Consider the following 18,245-nt stretch of genomic DNA (forward strand, 5'->3'; position numbering starts at 1 on the left):
CTCAGGCTCCCAGCAGCCCAGGGTGGAATAAATCAGCCCCAGGCAGACACAGAGGGAAAGCGAGGACTCGTGACAACAATAGCCATGTGAAAGTCTCCGCAAACACGGCACTTTGGGCCATTTTTACACAGCAGCTCGGCTCGGCCCTTTGTCTACACAGTGAGTCAGGACCCCATGCACAAAAATGCAGCAGGACACCAAGTGCGGCAGGAAACGGCCAAGATGAGGCTTTGTGAAATCAAACAAGGAGGGAAAGGGGCACCTCTTTTGGCAAAGACAAGGGTGGGATCCCTGAACCCGGTTCCGCAGGGGGCGTAAGGGAAGCAACAGCTCTCAGAACCAACTCCGTAGGTAATTTATGACCCACCACTGCAGCTGCTTATGCAAATTTATTTTATAGTTATTTCTCACTTTGGGGAAAAAAAAAAAAGGTCAACTCAGTTTATCTAGTATTGGGGAAGGGAGTCGAGTTACCTTTATAAGCGCCTCATTAATTGGACTCTTTCAAGGCCAAATGGTGCCTTTGATCCCCAAACAAAAACACAAACACAAACCTTCACCTGGGGTGGGAGAGAGGGCAGGGTCTCAGCCACTCACCCCTCAAGTTTCAAGCCCTCTGAAACTTTAACTGCCTTCTCAAAAATCAAGCTTTCAAACAGGAGGGAGGCTGGGGCAGGCCTGACGGTGGAATGGAGGTGGGGGGGAGGCCGATATTTCCATAGTGGGACCTGGGAAAAGCCATGGTCAGAAACCAACGCCCCGACCGAGCTGCTCCGCTGTAACTGTGGAGAACAAGCACCCCAAGGAGGCAGGCTTTGGTTTCCAGAGAGCCGGAGGCAGGCTAGCAAATCCCTGTCATGGGAAAATTCTAGGGGTCCAGCTAAGAGCTGATCACCACAGCCGAGAATCCACTTAGCCCCTGAGGACACTAACTGCTCCCCAACTTCCACCAACAAGCCAGCCACACCCCCCCCAAAAAGAACTACCAGAATACATGGTTTAATATTAATCTGACACAGGCTTCTGGTTTATGTAAAATGAAACATCAGCCTAAGTAACAAGTGACTATTTAAAGAAGCAAAATAAACCATCTGGTAGACATTTTAAAAAACTGAACACCCAAGTCAGTGGAAGGTGGGGGGACCCACGTGAATAAAAATTGATCTTCTTAGCTTGAAAGATATTAAGATGGAACTGACTTGGAAATAGCAATATTCTAATCACCTTCTCTTATTCCCTTCCAAATTGAGGATTGCTACACCTCTTCAGTCTGACTAATAAAAGCAAGAAGAGGCAGCTGAGGACCAACCTCACCTCCTAATTAATGAGAGCTGGATCCCCAAGCATAAAGGAAAAGGAACCACAAGAGGCCACGGATGACTTCAAAAGAAAACAAATAAAAATACTGACCCTAAAACAGGCATCACAAAGTTATCCCAGTTTAATAGTATATGATTAAGGTTCTCATGAGAAATTGAAGTGACTTTCCTCATATGATGATTCATAATTAAGTTTGATATTACTGGCAGGCTTGCAGTAAGGCAAGCGCATGCGCCCGGGGAAAAGGACTCTCCGTCTACTTGGGAACCAGAGAACCAGTCCAGTTTTCTCATGTGGAAGGAGAAAAACCACCTCTGTAATACATAATCCGAAAGACCGTTTACAGGTAACTTGCCATTCAACTCTTTCTGGTGCAGGACACAACCTGAACTTCCTGGGCTAGAAGGTTCTGTTTTGATTTTCCTTCAAGGTAGGGAGAAGGAGCCGGGCTGAGACTATGCAAATGACGTGTGGGAAAGTCGCACCTTAAGTAAATAAGGGCACTGGTGCATGTCTGGGCAGGGAGTAGGAGGTGAGAGTCCCGAAGAGAAAGGGCTAAATTCTAGAAACAAAGCCTGTTGTTCTGGCTGGGAGGGCCCTCCCCCTCCCTCTCCCCCTCCCCTGCACGGAGTGTTTATTCTGATGACAGAAGCAGAAATCATGGTTGGCCTCCCTGATACCCATCTAAGTGCAGAGCAGGACCAGAGTCGCTAATAGCGCTGCTGATCTGCCTTTCTCCAGGATCTGACTTTCTCCAGAACACCCTCAATTACGAGAGTTAAAGGAGGCGCAGGCTGGCTTGACATTCGCCAGCGGTGCGGTTAGATACTGCCGGCGGCCGCCACCACTGCAGGCCAGTGTGCAGACCCCCTCAGCCTTCCAGAAAATAATCTTATCTTCCTGAAGTGCAGGAAGAGACCGTTTGCAGGTCAGTCTGTTTTTCTTTTCCTTCCAGCTGCCTTCATTCCCACTTCAGCTCCCAACCTGAGAGCCCAGTGCGCCCCGCTGCACAGACAGGGAACCGAGGCACTGGCGGGGTCGCAAAGGCCACGGAGAAGTGTTAAGCGGCAGTCCTCGAAATCCACTGAGCGGCAAAATCATGGGGCTGGCTTCTCAAAACGCGGATTCCTGGGCTGAACCCAGAGACTGAGATACAAGCCTGTGGGGTGGTGCCCAGGATTCTGAATTTTTGACAGTTCCCTGGGGAATTCCACTTAGGAGCACTGAAGTTTGGGGACAGTGATTCCCAAAGTATGGTCCCAGCAGCAACAACAGCACGGCTCAGGAGCGCGTTAGCAGTGCAGAGACTCGGGCACCCCCAGCCTATGGACTTGGGGTCTGCACTGGGACAAGAGCCCCACGTAACACTGGTTGGTGTAAGGAGCACTGGTTTACATGTGTTGCGAGCTTCCCTTGGCTCACACCAGGGTAGCTTTTGGGGCAAACGAACGTGACAGGCCCAGAAGACCCGGTGTCACATTAAATCTGCTAATCCTTGAGACATGAGAGGAAGCAGAGTAAATTGTGAGATTGTGTCAAAATGCCACAGCAGCGACAATATTTCCTGAAGCAAGCCTTTCCCCAACTGGCATAATGTACATTTCTAAAAGTTCCCAAAACTGTAACCATGAAGCAGTCGGGGTAGGTATCTCGGTTTGGCCTCTGCATTGTCTGGGACCATAAAAGAACAGACTTCAAAGGCCAGCAGCAAAGTCTACATTCATCAGGCTCAACTGACAAGATTCCAGCACAGCCATTAACCTCTCAGCACCGGCCTGTCTCCCGCCTGCAAAGGGGCCAGGAGATTGTACTAATCCCATTCTAAAGAATGCTCCACGTCCCTATTGATGGGAAAAGTGGGGGAGGGTTGGAGGATGGGAAACCAGGGCGGGGGTGGACACACACGCAAGGGAACATACCCACATCCCTCCATCTAGTCCATTAGCACCTTAACGGGAAGATTACAAAAAGCGTGTTATCAATTTACAGAAGAGTTAGTACATGAAGTCACTGATTATGCAAAGTTTCCTTTTTTTTCCTGTGAGAGCAGTGTGTGCATTCCACCGGACAGCTGGTATAATTTAATAAGCTTCGGATGTGCTCATTTGACTTTTAAGCTTTCTTATCCTCCAAAGAAACAGATTCACAGTCAAGTCAGTCTCTCTTCTTGCATTACAAAAATAATTATTAAAACAACAAAAGCAATGAACAACAAAAACAGTTGAGTTGTTTACCTGCAGTCACCTGGGACTTTGCAAGACCCGTGCTTGGGACTACAGCCCTGGCGGCAAATAGCTGTAAAAAACAAGAAGGCTGCGTCAGTACACTGCCCGTCTCTGGACTGCCACCGCCATGGGAATGGCCCGGGATGTTAAGCCTACAGAACCCACGACTTTGAGAGATCTCATATCAAGTCCATTGTAAGGAGGGGAAGGGGGGTGGCAAATAACAAATCCAGCTTTAAACTTCAAGGCCATGCTAGCAGATCCTCAAAACGTGATCCTGTGTGGGGACAAAAATGCCAGCAAGTTGATGGGGGCAGGGCATCTCCATCCAGTCTCTCTACACAATAGCTAGCCTGCTCCGTTGTCAATTCCCACCCTTGACAAAAGAAAAAAAGGAGGTGTAATCCTTCCTCGTCTCACCATTCTGTCCCATCAGGGCAGAGTTCAGATGAGCCCCAGCCTCCTTCACACTCCCCAAATGCCTGGTGTCTCAAGATCCCATGGGACGGACAAAGCGAACCAGGCAGCCATCATTTGGCTAATTCAGCACCAGGTCTGCTGGTACTTTTTGTCAAATATCCTCCCAAAGCAATTCTGCTTCCTTTATTTAAAAAACAAATGGACATAAAAAAATACCACACAGATAAAACTGTTATTGGTTTTGGTTTTTAGAACACCAACTGCTTAGAATATATGTATCGATTTCTATCTTTCATTTGGATCCCAGAAATGCCACCCTTTTAGAACTTGTCTCATTATTTAAGAAACTACTGCCAAGGAGACCTGCAAATTCCTCTCTGCCCTGCCCCTCAATCATAGTTCCAATATTCATTTTTAACTTGTGTTTATACTAAAAGAATGTATCAAGTAATGTGAACTAAGCTGAGTACATTAATGCCTGTGAGGGCCTATGCGGTTCGCGAGAATTACCCACCAATTTGCTGTGCCTTAGGACTGTTAAAGGTATGAAGACCGCAGACAATGCTGTGGGTATCTGTGACTGGTACCCCACTGAATTCTAGCAGAAGGGGCTGAGACCGTAGGTGGCACAGCTGAAGGCAGACCTCAATGTATGTGCTTTTCTTTATTGTGCTTCATAGATGTGGAGTTTCTTTGTTTTGTTTTTGTTTTTGTTTTTTTTAATATGTTTTTACAAATTGAAGGCAAGATCCTCCACCAGCAAAAAGATTACGATTAGAATTATCGCAATACTTGGCTTTCTTGATACTGAACCGCAGTATCTCCAAAGGATGTCTGTATTAATTGGATGGGTTCAGTTCAACCCAAGGAGGAAAGCTCTGGCTCACTACCCACCCCCTCCCGCAATGCCACAGCCCCAGAAGATGCCCAGCGAAAGTCTGCCATAAGGGGCTGTCATTTCCCACAGGATCATCTGTTCGGACACTGACTAGGTTAACCCAATCCTACCTGGTATTGTTTCAGGTCAGGTTCCTTAGAAGCAGAGCCTGAGTAGGAGACTCGGGTGCAGGAGAAAGGGGAGAGGGCAGCAGATGGGGCAGTGGTAGGAACTGAGCAAGGACATGGTCTCAGCTGGAGTCTGACTCAGCCTGATCCCACGGGAAGCTGGAGCATGAATTGTAACAGATTTAAGGCAGAAGGGGGCTGGCCTTTGTACCCCCATGTCAGTGATTCAGCCTGAGCTGGAGGGACGGGCGTGGAGTGGCTCCTGCTTGGCCAATGGCAATGCTCCAGAGAAGGAGCAGCTGTGAGCTGTTAGCAGCCAACCCTGAGAGCAGCTGGGGGACAGGGCCTAGAAAAAAGCCAAACTATCACCCCACCTAAGACAGCCACCTGACCGGAGGTGGGGTGAGAACTTGTCACCAAAAGCAACAGCCACCCAGAGCTGGTTAGCCCAGCCCGCACAGCCCACACACCTGTGTTACACTCGGGGCCCATCCAGCCTTCCATGCAAGTTTTGTTGCCATTCTGGTCACAGGCATAATGTCCAAAGAAGTCATCTCTGGGGCGGCAGAACTTATTGCAGCCGAAGCCATAGTAATAGTCATCGCAGGTCACGCGGATCTGATACTCAAAGTGGGCGACCCCAGCGTTCTGCTTCAGGGTCTGCCACTGCCGGCTGGGGTTGATCATGCCCGAGTGAGAAGCCTTCTCAATGATGCTGTCCGGTTCTACAGGCAAAGAAAAAAGATGGATTGCATTCAGATTCACATCAGAGCCTTCTTCCCTGACCACCTGGCTACTTTTAGTAGTAAGTGCACACGGTACAAAATCCAAGCACTGCAGAAAGGACAGAGAATGAAAACGCCCACCCTCAGTGGCCAACCCCCGTTACCTTTTATTTACTCCTTTAGTGCGTGTATAGTATTTCACTGCCTGGAAATACAATGAAATAATCTATCTAGTTCTGACACATGTGCAATAAGATTGTTTTGGCCTTTGGCTATTAAGCAAAGCCACAGTGAACATTCTTGAACACATCTGCCATGTGTGTGGTTCGATCGGTAGGAAAGAACCTAGTAGAAATGGAAGTACTGACTCAGATCACATGCACAGTCCCAGACAACCCCAAATTACTGATAATGAAGTCCTGTCAATTTGTCCTCCCACCAGCACAGGAAACTGTTTCCCAACATTACATTATCGAACTTTCAGATCTCTGCCTGATAGGTAAAGAAGTATCTCTTGTGGTAATTAGGATTTAATTACGTGATAGTGAGCACCCTTTCAGGTGTTTACAGAATCACCTGCGTCTGTGCCTGAGAGCTGTGCCCCGTCTCTCTCCTTTACCAAGTCAGCCGCAGTGCCGGCCACACTGATTTGCTCTTCACACATTGTAGGAAGTAGCCCATTACGGAATGCTGCTCTTAAAGAAATTTAATTATTCCAGGTCAAGGTCAGCAATCTCTCTTCCGGTTTTAGAGTTCTGTGTCTTGCTCTAGAAAGAGTCTACTTCCAAACTCTTCACTGGAAGCTGAGGAGGCAAGTCTTTTAAAAATTCTGAACTTCACCACCATTGCAGCTGGCTTTATATATTTGATATATTTCACCTTTCGCCTTTCCCCAGAAGGGAGATGAACAGGGACTTCACCCCAGTTTAGAGAGAGATGAAAGAGGTTTGAGCCAAGTGTGTTCCTTAAAGATGCCTATTGAGGAAAAACAGCCCGGAACTGAAGCAGCTCTCGGGAGGAACAGAAGTGGTCCCTGCCCTGAGGCCACTTATCATGGAGCTTGAGAGAGACTTTAAGTGGCTGAACACCGGGTGCCAGGAGCTCAGGGGAGGGATGTGAAAAGGAAGCAAGGCACTGAGTCAGCACCTCAGCCTGGTTTTGTGTTTGTTTTCTTAAACCCGCCAGCACAAACCCTTCAGCACCTTGTCAAACGGAAGGCCACCTTGGAGAGACTGTGTTCGGACCGACTTGCAATGTCTTTGTGATTCTTACCCACCCACACCCGTTTTTCTAGGCCCAGCGCCTGTGCTCATGGACGAGGCTGCACAAACCATACAGGTGACCAGAAGAGAAAGAATGTGGCTTCATCCACAAGACATTCCAACATCGCCCAGCGTTCCCCCTCTGGGTTTCTTGACTGTCGTGTGGGCAAGACAAGCCTTGAACAAGCCCACACACCTGCAGACGTACACCCCAGCATGCACAGAACCACTTGCAGAAAACACTACCAACTTAAGTTTTGCAAATAAACACAGGCCAAAGAATGACAAAAATGTCATTCCATTAACTGTGTGTTTGCTCTGCTGGTTCAGTTTAAAAGCGTAGTCAGCTATTACCACGTGATTATGAGCTCTTAATAAATGAATTATTTAAACACACTCGCCATGGCTCAGAGGCTTCCAGCTCCTCTCAGGCAGGTATCAACAACAAACAATTCAGACAAGAGTCCAAGCCAAGCCTAAAGACACAGGCTGACATGTCCTTTTCAGTAGCTTTGTGAGCTCTCCACTAATTCCCAGGAAGAAATGCTGTGAGGCGGTTACTTCGGAATCCTCAGTGGGTCTGACAGATCTGCATAACCAACTTCACCCCTGCGCCACACATTTCTCCGAACAGCTGAGAGGCAGACCGTGTGGGACACGCTTTCCAGCGTTGGGGTTGCACAGAGCAGGTCGCCTGCCTGCCTCTTCTAAGCTGCCTGAATCACACTTCCTATCAGCCTGGTGCATTAAACATGTATCTGGGGTAGTTCACCTGGTAGTCCAGCCTCATGACTGGAAGAGGATATGACCAAGCCTTCCTGCCACCTTCAATTGCGTGAAGGTGGAGCATGAAACACCCACAGCAGCCTGACAGGCCAAGGAGGAGGTAATGAAAAGCGAGTCTGAGCATAACCCCAGGACCTTGCCAACCCGCAAACCTAGACAGGGCAGGAAGACCTGGTTTTCAGTGTGCCTGTTTGTATTTACATATCTATCGAACAGGACAATAGACTGAAGCCATTTGTGCAGGGACAGAAAGGTATGTGTGTGCCCATACATAAGGCGGTCCTGGAATGTAAGAGATGACCTTGGAGGACTGATGACAGGAGAGCCAGCCTCAGACAATGCTTTCTAACACTTGAGCAGCACCTGGACCTCGTCTGGGCCAGGCCCTACCCATGAGGGTTCATTGCAGAGCTGTCAGGAGAAGGGATTCTCTGTTCCAAAGTGCCAGGTTCTGCCTCTAATCTGAAGCCAAAATGTCTACATCTTGATTGGGCCCCAAAGAGCAACCAGCTCCATTTAGGTTGCTACACACCCTCAGCATTTGTGCTCATGGAGGACAGGCCCTTGGGAGGGACAGAGGGTGAAGAGAAAGAAGAGCAAAACATTCCAGGCAGAGCACAGAGCATGAACAAAGGCACCGGGCAGAAGAATGAGATGCATTTGAGCACAGAAAGGTGACTGGTGGGTAGGACTAGAATTTGAATACGCTGGATGGCAAGGTGGCACGTAAGGTGGCACTGGCAGGGGGACAGGATGCGCTTGGCAGGGCCTGTGGGCTACACAGAGATCTGTTGCAAGAGCAACAGGAACCTCTTAGTAAAGGTGACAGAGGCCAAGCTCTGAGAAGACCGGGATGGCAGGAGAAGGGAGAAAGCACTGGAGGCAGACCTGAGTAGATCTGGGCGGGCTAATTCAGCAGCTGCTGCTCAGAGTTCAGCCATGAGCAGATGGTGGCTTGGACCAGGGCAGTGGCAGGGGAGATGGTGGGAGGCGGCAGCAATCTAGTGACACTTGGGAATGAGGTCTCCAGAACTTGGAGATGGATACAATACTGGTGCTGAGAGAGGTGCCTAGGATGCCCTCCAGCTTTCTTATGCCACTGGCCGTGCGAATGCTGGTACCCAAATGCTGGTACCCGTCATCCATGAAGGGCCCTAGGCAGGATCTGCTTTTGGAGAGGGAAGATGTCAAATTTGGTTCTGAAAGTGAATTCAGTGACTTGAAAACATCAAAAGAGGCTGAACAAGCAAGCAGATAAGGCACCCCCAGCAAACGCCCAGGTTCCTCCTCGGGTTCACCAACTGCGCTTCGGTGACCTGCAGCAGACATTCTATGACTTTCTGGGCCACCCCTCTCTTAAAGAGTAGAGGTCGTAAGCCTTGTATCCCTACCCCAAGTCCTCGTGTCCTTCCAGAGAGCTGGTTCTACCCCCAGCAACAGATGAGATATGCCCCAGAACTCCAAAATGGGGCTACCCCAAAATGCATACAACTGTGGGCTGCTCTGTATAGGCACCCGCTTCCCAGGAAACAGCTACCTGACCCGGGCGGGGGCGGGGGGGTGATGGAAGGCCCAGAAGTCCCTACAGGCCCCCAAAGGTGTCCTGGTCCGGCTCATACAATGAGATCACCCGCAAGGACGTCCCCTCCACCAGACTGTTTCAACGTCTAGCAGGAAGGGGAGAAGAGCATGTCTGCACCAGAGTCTCCGCAGAACCTATTTCTCTCCCTCCCCACCCCCATCTCCCCTGCGCTTAGTTACCGGTGGAAGCAGGTCACAGTGACATGATGCTCACACAATCCCGACATCCGTGGCAGGGGAGGGAGGAGAGAACAAACAGGTGTCCATGGCCTTGACTGGCATCAGCCACAACCAATGCTGGTCACGCCTCCCTCCCACCACGCCTCAGTGGGGCAGGGGTGCCCCTCAGGAAGACAGTCCACAGAGCTGGACTTCAGATGCCAAAGTGAGGGGTGACCCAAATGGCCTGGAGCCTCTGGCACACCAGTGCTCAGCAATGACTGGGTGGCCTCGGGGACCCAGAGCCAGACAGCCCAGAAGCAGCCCACCTGGCACACACCAAGCCCCCACCGGGCCCACTCTGGGCATTCACCATGCTCAAGAATCTGTTTTTAAAAAGGCCAGGCGATAAAGGGGCAGGGGGAGAAGGCCAGTGGCAGCAACAACACAAAGAAGGGTCATTGAGGCAGAGAAACAAAAGGGATGGGACCTCAGAGAACAGAGAGCAGAGACCAACGTGGGCTCAACCTCCCCTCCTGTGCAGACAGATTCTGCGTGAATCAAGCTTTCCGATGGCAACCACCCAGATCCTGCTGACAAAAAGGGAACTCGCAGTCTCGGCGAGTGAGGGAAAACATGTTTAAGTGACCATAAACAGCAAAGACGACCGTAGTAGCCAGACTGCTGCCCTTTCCATAGACACCCTCCACGGCTCCCCCACCAAAGCGCACCCCTAGCTCCTCTGAAAGCAGCCTGCACTGAAGAGTCGCTTTCAGGAGAGGACAAGGCGGTGCAGTGCTGGAGACTGGAATTCCGCTCCAATGAAAGGCCTGTCGTGTGCAGTGTGGGAAACCCGGCCGGCTGGAAGCTCACCTGCCCACCAAGTGAAATTCAAGGTCGGTCTTTAGAGCCCAGCACCACCTTCGCCGGCTTTATCTTCCCGATGAGAGATTAAACGCTCACTTAAAGTTTAAATGGACTTTTAAAAAGTCACTACTTTGATCCTTTAGCAGTCTACAAGGTTTTAAAGTTGTAAAACCATTAAGATCTCTATCCCAAAGATAATCTGTGTCCCATAGTCAGGGACTGAGTTAACTGGGAATCTGTCCTGGCCATTTAATATTCTAGAGGTTCACCCTGGGGGACAGGGGACAGATGTCAGGGGTGGTAGAAGTTTCCCGACACCCGGGAGACAGGTCCAGCTCTGACAGGAACAGCATGCCAAGCACTGTGCTTCCAGAATCACGCACTTGGAGACCAGTCCTTTGCTGTGATACTTACGGACAGTGTCGTTACTGGAGTCCCATGCCTCCACAAGCAACGTGTAGGACCTCTGCAAACAGATAAATGACACTTAGTATTCAGAAATAGGGGTCAGCCCTCAATGTCATACTTGCTTGGCCTCCCCGCATGCCCCACCAAACAAAACCACAGTCAAAATAAAACTTCTGTTTGCTGTTGCACTGAGGTTACTCAGCTCCCCTCCCACTCCAGCACCCACTCCAGATGGACTCCTTTTCATCTGGCAGGGGGCCCACTGTGGTCATCATGCAGGCAGCTCAAAGTCCTCATCAGGAAATGCCACCTCCCTATAGGTGCACACTTAGCATCCAGTTTTCCACAACTTTCCAGACCCGAATTCTAGTGCATGAGAAAATCACACAAAGAATTTATTCTAAGCAAACCTAACCAGGTCTTTGTACCAGGGGAGGGGGCCCATCCAGGAGGGCCGGGTATTGCTAAGGTTACACTTTGAGCCCTGGTGGGGCAGTCCCCAGGGAGGCCCCCTTTTCCTTTTCAGAACCCCTTTGAAAGCCCTGTCTGTGTGAGACCATCTCAGCTCCCACAAGTATCAGGTGACTCTAGGAAGCAGGAGGGGTAAGTGCAGAGGCTCTCAAGACAAAGGCAGCAACCGAACTTGGGGTGCCTAGTGTGCAGGCCCTGGGGAAGAAAAGTCCAAAAGGGAGAAATAACCACGCATCTGAGGGTTATATTTATTGATAAACGTATCTGTCAATAAGATCGAACATTCCAGGAATAACCAGAGTCCACTAACTAAACGCATTCCCTGGACACTGGCAAGGTGCCAGCTATTATACTGAAGGCACCTTTTATCTTTTATCTCAGAATTCCACCTCCCCCCAAAATCCAAGCCATTAGCAAATTCTCCCGCGTTTACTCAAATCTTTGTTTGTAATTTAGAATGAGGTCAGTCTCACAAAACACCAGGGTTTAAGTAAACTTTCTGCTCTCTTGGCGCTGGAGAAATACATCCGCAGGGGGTAGGGAGACAAGGCACGGGAGCCCTTCTATGCGCCCCTCACTGTCAGGTACCAAGGCACCAGGATCAGCAGTGTACACCGATTAAATGCCACAGCACCAGAAACACCCTCGCCAAGAAAAGACACCAACAAGGTGAGGGGGACAAAGGAGGTTCATTCATAACTCAAGGAGAGCTTACTGCTCACACGGCAACACAGCAGGCCGTCTCTGAATATAAAAACATCTTGTGATAGACCCTGCCTTGGAATTCAGCCGAAATATGTTTCATACTCAAAGCAGAGTAGGATTCCATTTCGTTCACTGATAACTGTGGGAAAATGCTCAGAAAAGCAAGCAAAACTGGGCAAGCCGGGGCACATGCCCAGCCCTCTCCTGTCAGTGGCCGTAGGTCCAAACTCATTATTGTCGTTGTTAATATTTTATTAGTGAAAGTGACACCTTATCTACAGCCTCTTAGTTTCCTAGCACTTCCTACAAATTACAGGACTCGTCCCTGAGCATAGCAAGAACTTATATTTCTCTCCTCATTTGAGGCGAGCCAAGTCACAATGAGGCCAGCTGTGGGGCTGATGCTGTATAATTAAGCCCTTCATTGGCTGGTCACGTTGAAACCCACGTTCCTCACTTCCACATATTGTTGTAATTAATCCTCCGATTAGATGCATTGATACCCCGGGTTTTGACAGACTTGCAGAAAGCTACACACGACACCCGCAAACCCCGTGGAAAGGGAAGGCGCCCTGGGACTGAGCTGGGAGTATTAACTCTGCTTCGTGCTCAAGGGAGAAGGCATCCTCTGGTCTTGCACAAGAACTTGGAAGACCAAGCTGTCCACCAGGCTCATCCCTGCCAGAACTGGGAAGACTTCAGAAGCCGCTGACCAACTGCTGTCCCCCCGGGAGGGAAGGAGCAGCAGGGCTGTAGCGGCCGCACGTCATGATTTTCCATAAACTGCCTCCTCTCGGAGGTGGATCTGGGGTGAGGGCGGGAGACTGCAGCACCGGCAGCACAGCCTTGCCAGAAAGTAACCCAAGGCCCTGGACCTTCTTCTCTGCCTGATTTCAGAGGAGGGAGTATGGTTCTGGGATTCGCCTCCTGGGCCAGGAGGATTCCTCTCGCCCAGCCTTCCGAGAAAGGATTCCCTGCAAGGCCCCTATTAGGAGGCACTCTTACCACCCACTCCATCCCCACACTATAGATCGACAATCAAGATAATTTGACAATGATTATTAGTTGCTAGGGAGCTTTAATTTTCCCAGGCCCACGCTTGACCTCTGTACATCCCAGAATATACAGTACATCGACTCCAACAACCAGTCCACACACACTCGATGCCCCTGAAGTAGGGTACCAGGCCGAAATCCACAATCCACTGGAAGTGAGTCGCACCCAGTTAGCCACTGCAAATAGGACCCCAAGCAGAGGCACCAGGCCTTCCCAAGGCCTTAGAAAGGAGTCTGGGGCAAGGCGATGGGTGAATGTCCAAATGTAACAAATTCGTACCAAAAAACCCACAAAAGAAAAAAGAAACAGTGAATATCTGGCTTTTACTTGGTTTTATACTATAAAACTAAGACTCTCATGAAAAGTCACTTGGCTTTCATCTCCACCCCAGCCCCCAATTTGCCCAGAAAAATGGCCTGAGGGCAAAGCCTCAGGAGGGATGGGTTGCTAACAGACCTGCAGCCTGGGTTTGCAAAGTGAATCCTTGCCATCCCCTCCCAGCTCCAGGCCCATGGAAATCTGGCAACACGGAGGTCAGTTCTCAGGTTCTCATTCTCATGCAGCAGGAAGGAGGAATGGTCAGCTTTCAGAACGACCTCCGGGGAGGACTTCCGCGGAATTTTACCTAGGAGGTTCCTGACATCTAAGCCCCAAAGCATCCCAGGGCCACCAGGTCCCCTCCGAGCACCTCCTTCCTGCCCCCAGCTCTGAGGCTGCGGGAGGGCTGTGTGTTGTGCCCATCCCACTCCACAGTGGTTACCTTGGCACCAGGCAGAGTGGTAAGCACTTAATTGCCACATTAAAAAGAGGGATGTAAGAAACAAAGGTAATTGTGTTGGCAGCTGGGAGCTTCCTTTTCCTGGCAACAGTGGCAGCCAAACCAAGCCCTGAGAAGCGGCTGCCTCCCCTCCTGCCAAGCTGACGGACACAAACAAACCGCCATCCAAACGGCACGCGTGCAGCGTCCAAAACCCCAGGCCACGGTGACAGGCGGCCCGAGGAGCTCACACCCTGGGAATGCCCCATGCGCCCACGGGGCCATTGTACAGAGGCACTCGCCCAGGGTTTGTCTAGGGCCCTGTCCATTGCTGACTCAACTGTCGCTTCCTGTTGCTGGCCCTGGATTAGCATTATTTTGGGAGAAGCCATATTATTCTCTGTAATCCTCATTTCAGTCAGTTCGGCCACACCATTGTCCTGCCTGTGTCTAGGTGGCCAGAGTATAAATAAAATATTCCAGTCACAAACGTTAAATAAAGGCGTCAGAGGCTCCACGTGAGGGCACACGCACACTCACACAAACAATTCACATATCGCAGGGTGAGGCATGGAGAAAGGACAACTACCCCACAGCATCCAATCTAAGGAGGTTTCAGTCATAGAAAGCCATTTAGTCTGCAGGGCCTGACATTTCAATAGAGTCCGATCTGGTTACAAAGGGTGATTTTCTCATGAAAGCCCACCTCAAAGACACACCAAGTGGCCCCAGAGCTCATATCCAGATTTGAGACTCAATGAGATGCCCCCACCTCTTTCCCATCATTACCCTTACCTGTTTGAAAAGCATCCCACTGATAATTAAATGCGCCAGTTACAAAAGGGTGGCGAGGTTAATAGATAGAATACCGAGAAGCCAGCCAAGCACAACGGTTGGTTCACACCGAGCAAGCCTGAACAAGAAGCCTTTCTACTTATTTACCAAAAGTGCATGAAAACTGGGCTGAGCTGGTAGAGGGCTCTGAATGTTTGACTATTTACATATCACTTTTAACCACTGGGAGCCATGTTGCGGAATTTCTTCCCTGCACATGCACTGCACCAGTGACAAATGTCACTGACACCATAAAAACAAGGGTCACAGGGCAGTCCACACAGTGATCAGAAACCAGCAAGGAAGTCACAACAGGGTCACTCTGCCCAAGAGCCGAGATAAAGGAGGTACATATTTGAACCCAGAACCCTGCCCCACTTCCACTACCATTCTAGAAAACACAGGAGTCATCACTTCCCATCCATCCTGATACATCTTCCTAAAGTTGAAAAACAATGTAAGTTTAGATTTTTTTCTTTAAATGTAGTTAAAAGCTGAAGCCAAGTGTCACTTTTCTCAGCAGCTTAGAACCTGACCTAGGGGTTGCTCTGTGTATGTTTGTGTGGGGGGAGAGGATTGGAACATGCCTCTGAAGTTCACCAAGGGGGAATTCTCAGAAATATCTGCCTTTATGGATTACCATGCTAATTGAATAAACATCCAAAAATTCTGCATTCTTACATTGTAACGAATTTTGAAAGCCTGACACTGGAACTAAGTTCCTGCCCTTCTACAATGGTCCTGTGGCTGCTCTGAATCCAAGCAAGGCCTCTGTTTGCATTCCCGTTTTCAGATCAGGACCCTTGTGACCTTGGCTTCATATTTTTGTGCATAACATCTTTCCTCTATGTTATACCTTCCACTTGCCTTTTATCCAAAGAATCCCTTATCACTCTTAGCGGCAAAGATTTTAGGCAGTATTCAGTAAATGTTTGAAGTCCCTGTAGAATTATGGGTGGGGAGTTAGTGGGTTATAAACTCATGTAAGTACTGGAGGTTTGAATAAGTTGCTAAGAAACAAGACAACAAGGACGATGAAAACACAGAGGTTACACCTGGAAGAGAAAAGATATTAGAAGCCAAGTACCTTGAATATAAGGATTCCATTTGGGGAACAGCCATGCTGCAGACGCTTGGTACAAAGTGAGCACAGCTCTATATTCCCAAGCCCAGTTTTGCAATGCAGACATGCTATTTCATCGCTGTCCTGATGTGGGTATCTTAGGGCAAAGGATGTTTTCTCCATGCTCAGAAAGTCCCTTGCTCTGAGCACGTACACACATGTGTACTGTTTGTATGCATGCTGATCACATGGATTGCACATACTGGCTGCAGAAATGAGCCGGCTCAAATGAGGACCCCTTCCCTCTGCCCCCCACATGTCCATACCACATCTGTGAAGGCTTAGAGACCAGAAACACAGAAGGCATAAAAGCAAAGACTTTCGATACTTTCGATCATATTCTGATTGACCGGTGGCACCCAATTTACCCAAAACCCTGGCAGTTGCTCATTCAGGCCTTAAGAGTGAAGGGGGCCAAAGCTGGCATCCCTCTGATATACAAGAATCACATTTCATTGGATTTTCTCAAAAAATTAAGTTGATCTCAGCAATATCAGTGTCAATGGCATTTAAATATGAGGCTGAGAGACCACACACCTCAACAGCTTCCCCCGAAGTACCTCTAGATTCATTTCACCCTGGGGCCAGCAGTGCAGCACTACAACTAACAGGGGTTTTGAGTTCCTAAAAAGCTTTTGAGGCTGGGTAGTAGTAATTACACTGGTAATGTATTTTTAATAATCAGACACTACTGAGATTTAGCACTAAGTTTGGGAGGAGCAACTTACCTGTTTTGGTGGTTTATAAATGGTTATTCCCAAATTATTTCTCATTAAGCCCAATTATCTCTCATTATGTATGTTATCACTGAGACCCCTATTGGAGGATAATAAATCAGGCTAGTTGCTTCAAGTCAAGCCCCTCGGAGCAGCTTTGGTATGGGGATTACAAGCCACCAATGGTATGGGAATTACAAACCACAAAATAGGGGCTGGGGCAGCGGACATCAAGTGGGACATAATCTGAAACTATCAGGCAAGATAGTCCCACTTCTACAGAGCTTCCCACATGGACACTGGGATGTGGATTATATTTCATATCTGACCAAGTCACTTCCTCTTCTACCTCTCCAGAACATGAACAGTTGTTTGATTAGGGTCATAATTCCCAACAAAAGACATGAATTACATGACCTTCTATAATGACCTTCGACTGTGCCCCCTGAATCACAGCTCTTCCACTACCAGCAAATTTGGGAGGACCCAGAAAACAGAAATTATAGCTGCCTAGAGGGTTGAGGACTCAGGTGGCTGGAAGGTTTGATTTGTTGTTAAGCCGTATATCCTGTAAATCTTGAATTCTGTACCTAGTTCAGTCATTAGCTATTCAAGAAAATCAGTTTTAAATAGACACGCTTATTAACATTTAATTGCCAAACTGAATGAAGCTGTGTTTATTTATTCCCATGTTTATTCGGCTACCTGAGTACTTTCACTTCAGTTAACACTCACTCTGGAATCCTTCTTGAAAGTTACAGACTGTGGTGTTTTTCCAACCGCACTCAGAAAAATAAACTAAAACAATACACCTGAACTCCGGTTTCTCTTAGGAAGTAAAGCTTATATTTCACAGCAGGCCTTTTTGGGACAGCAGGGTAGAGACTTGTTTATGAGTGATACATGCATTTGGCCTAACTTCAAAAGAACCACACTCAAAGTGTAGCCCCAGCGGTCCCCCCATTCTAGAAAGCCTATTTCATGGTTGGTGACCCGTGGGCCTGAAACCACAGAAGAGCACCAGCAAATCAATCATCTCTCTGCCCTCACATGCCACTTCCGCTCCTTCCCCATCCAGGACTCTCTGCCAAGTGTCAAAAGGGGACAGACACACCTTCTGGGTCACTTTCCCCAGCCAGCCTGGGGGCAAGGCTCCCTGTTTCCACCCATACTCTGACCCTATTCGCCAAAATGAACCTCAGCCAGGCCTGCAGCTTTTCCACATCACTAATAAGATTCCTTTTATGGTCTTGTAAAAAGCGAGGGGCTCTGGACTGATCCTGGGAGGGTGGAACCACCTGCAGGCCCCTTCCTGAAACTCCAATCACACAGTGAAGGGCAGTCAGTATTCACAGTAAACTTGGATCCAGCCAGATTAAAAATGTAGCTAACCTCTTTAGCTTAAAGTTCTTCCTAATAGGGGATTAATGAGATAAACTTGCTTTATAAAAATGAAATCCCACAACAGAAGCAGCCCTCCACACATCACAGGTTTTTAGAAAACCCTTTTAATGGCATGTTTCTGATGACTGTCTTATCTCCTCCACGGCCGAGGGAACTTTATAAAGCCAGCTCCTGTAAACGTGAGTGGCACCCCAAGCTTTACACACAGGGAAGCAGACATTCTTCTCTCCCCGGGTTGGGAATCACAGCCCCAGCCGCAGCCCACGGATAGGAGGCAGCAGAGTGCACCCCATCAGCACGTGGTGGAGAGTATTCCCTGTGGCACAGAGCTCCCCCTCTCACCACCCACTCTCCCAGCACAGGCTGGGCCAAGCCACAGCCCTGGCAATGAGTCACGCCTCCTGGACAGCAGGAAAGGGGC

At 49.0% G+C, this 18,245-nt stretch overlaps 1 protein-coding gene across 1 annotated transcript in view; it reads right to left on the bottom strand.

Moving 5' to 3' along the window:
• Positions 1 to 18,245, bottom strand: part of JAG1 (jagged canonical Notch ligand 1) — a 35,353-nt gene that overhangs the window by 14,813 nt on the left and 2,295 nt on the right. Inside the window, exons 3-5 of the mRNA XM_036245018.1 lie at positions 10,765 to 10,816; positions 5,441 to 5,695; positions 3,555 to 3,615 (exon numbers count right to left, since the gene is read on the bottom strand). Of these exons, the coding sequence (XP_036100911.1) occupies positions 3,555 to 3,615; positions 5,441 to 5,695; positions 10,765 to 10,816 (368 nt within the window). The remainder of the gene's footprint in view (positions 1 to 3,554; positions 3,616 to 5,440; positions 5,696 to 10,764; positions 10,817 to 18,245) is intronic.

This window comes from Molossus molossus, unplaced genomic scaffold, assembly GCF_014108415.1.
Source record: "Molossus molossus isolate mMolMol1 unplaced genomic scaffold, mMolMol1.p scaffold_m16_p_6, whole genome shotgun sequence".
Taxonomy (NCBI): Eukaryota; Metazoa; Chordata; class Mammalia; order Chiroptera; family Molossidae; genus Molossus; species Molossus molossus.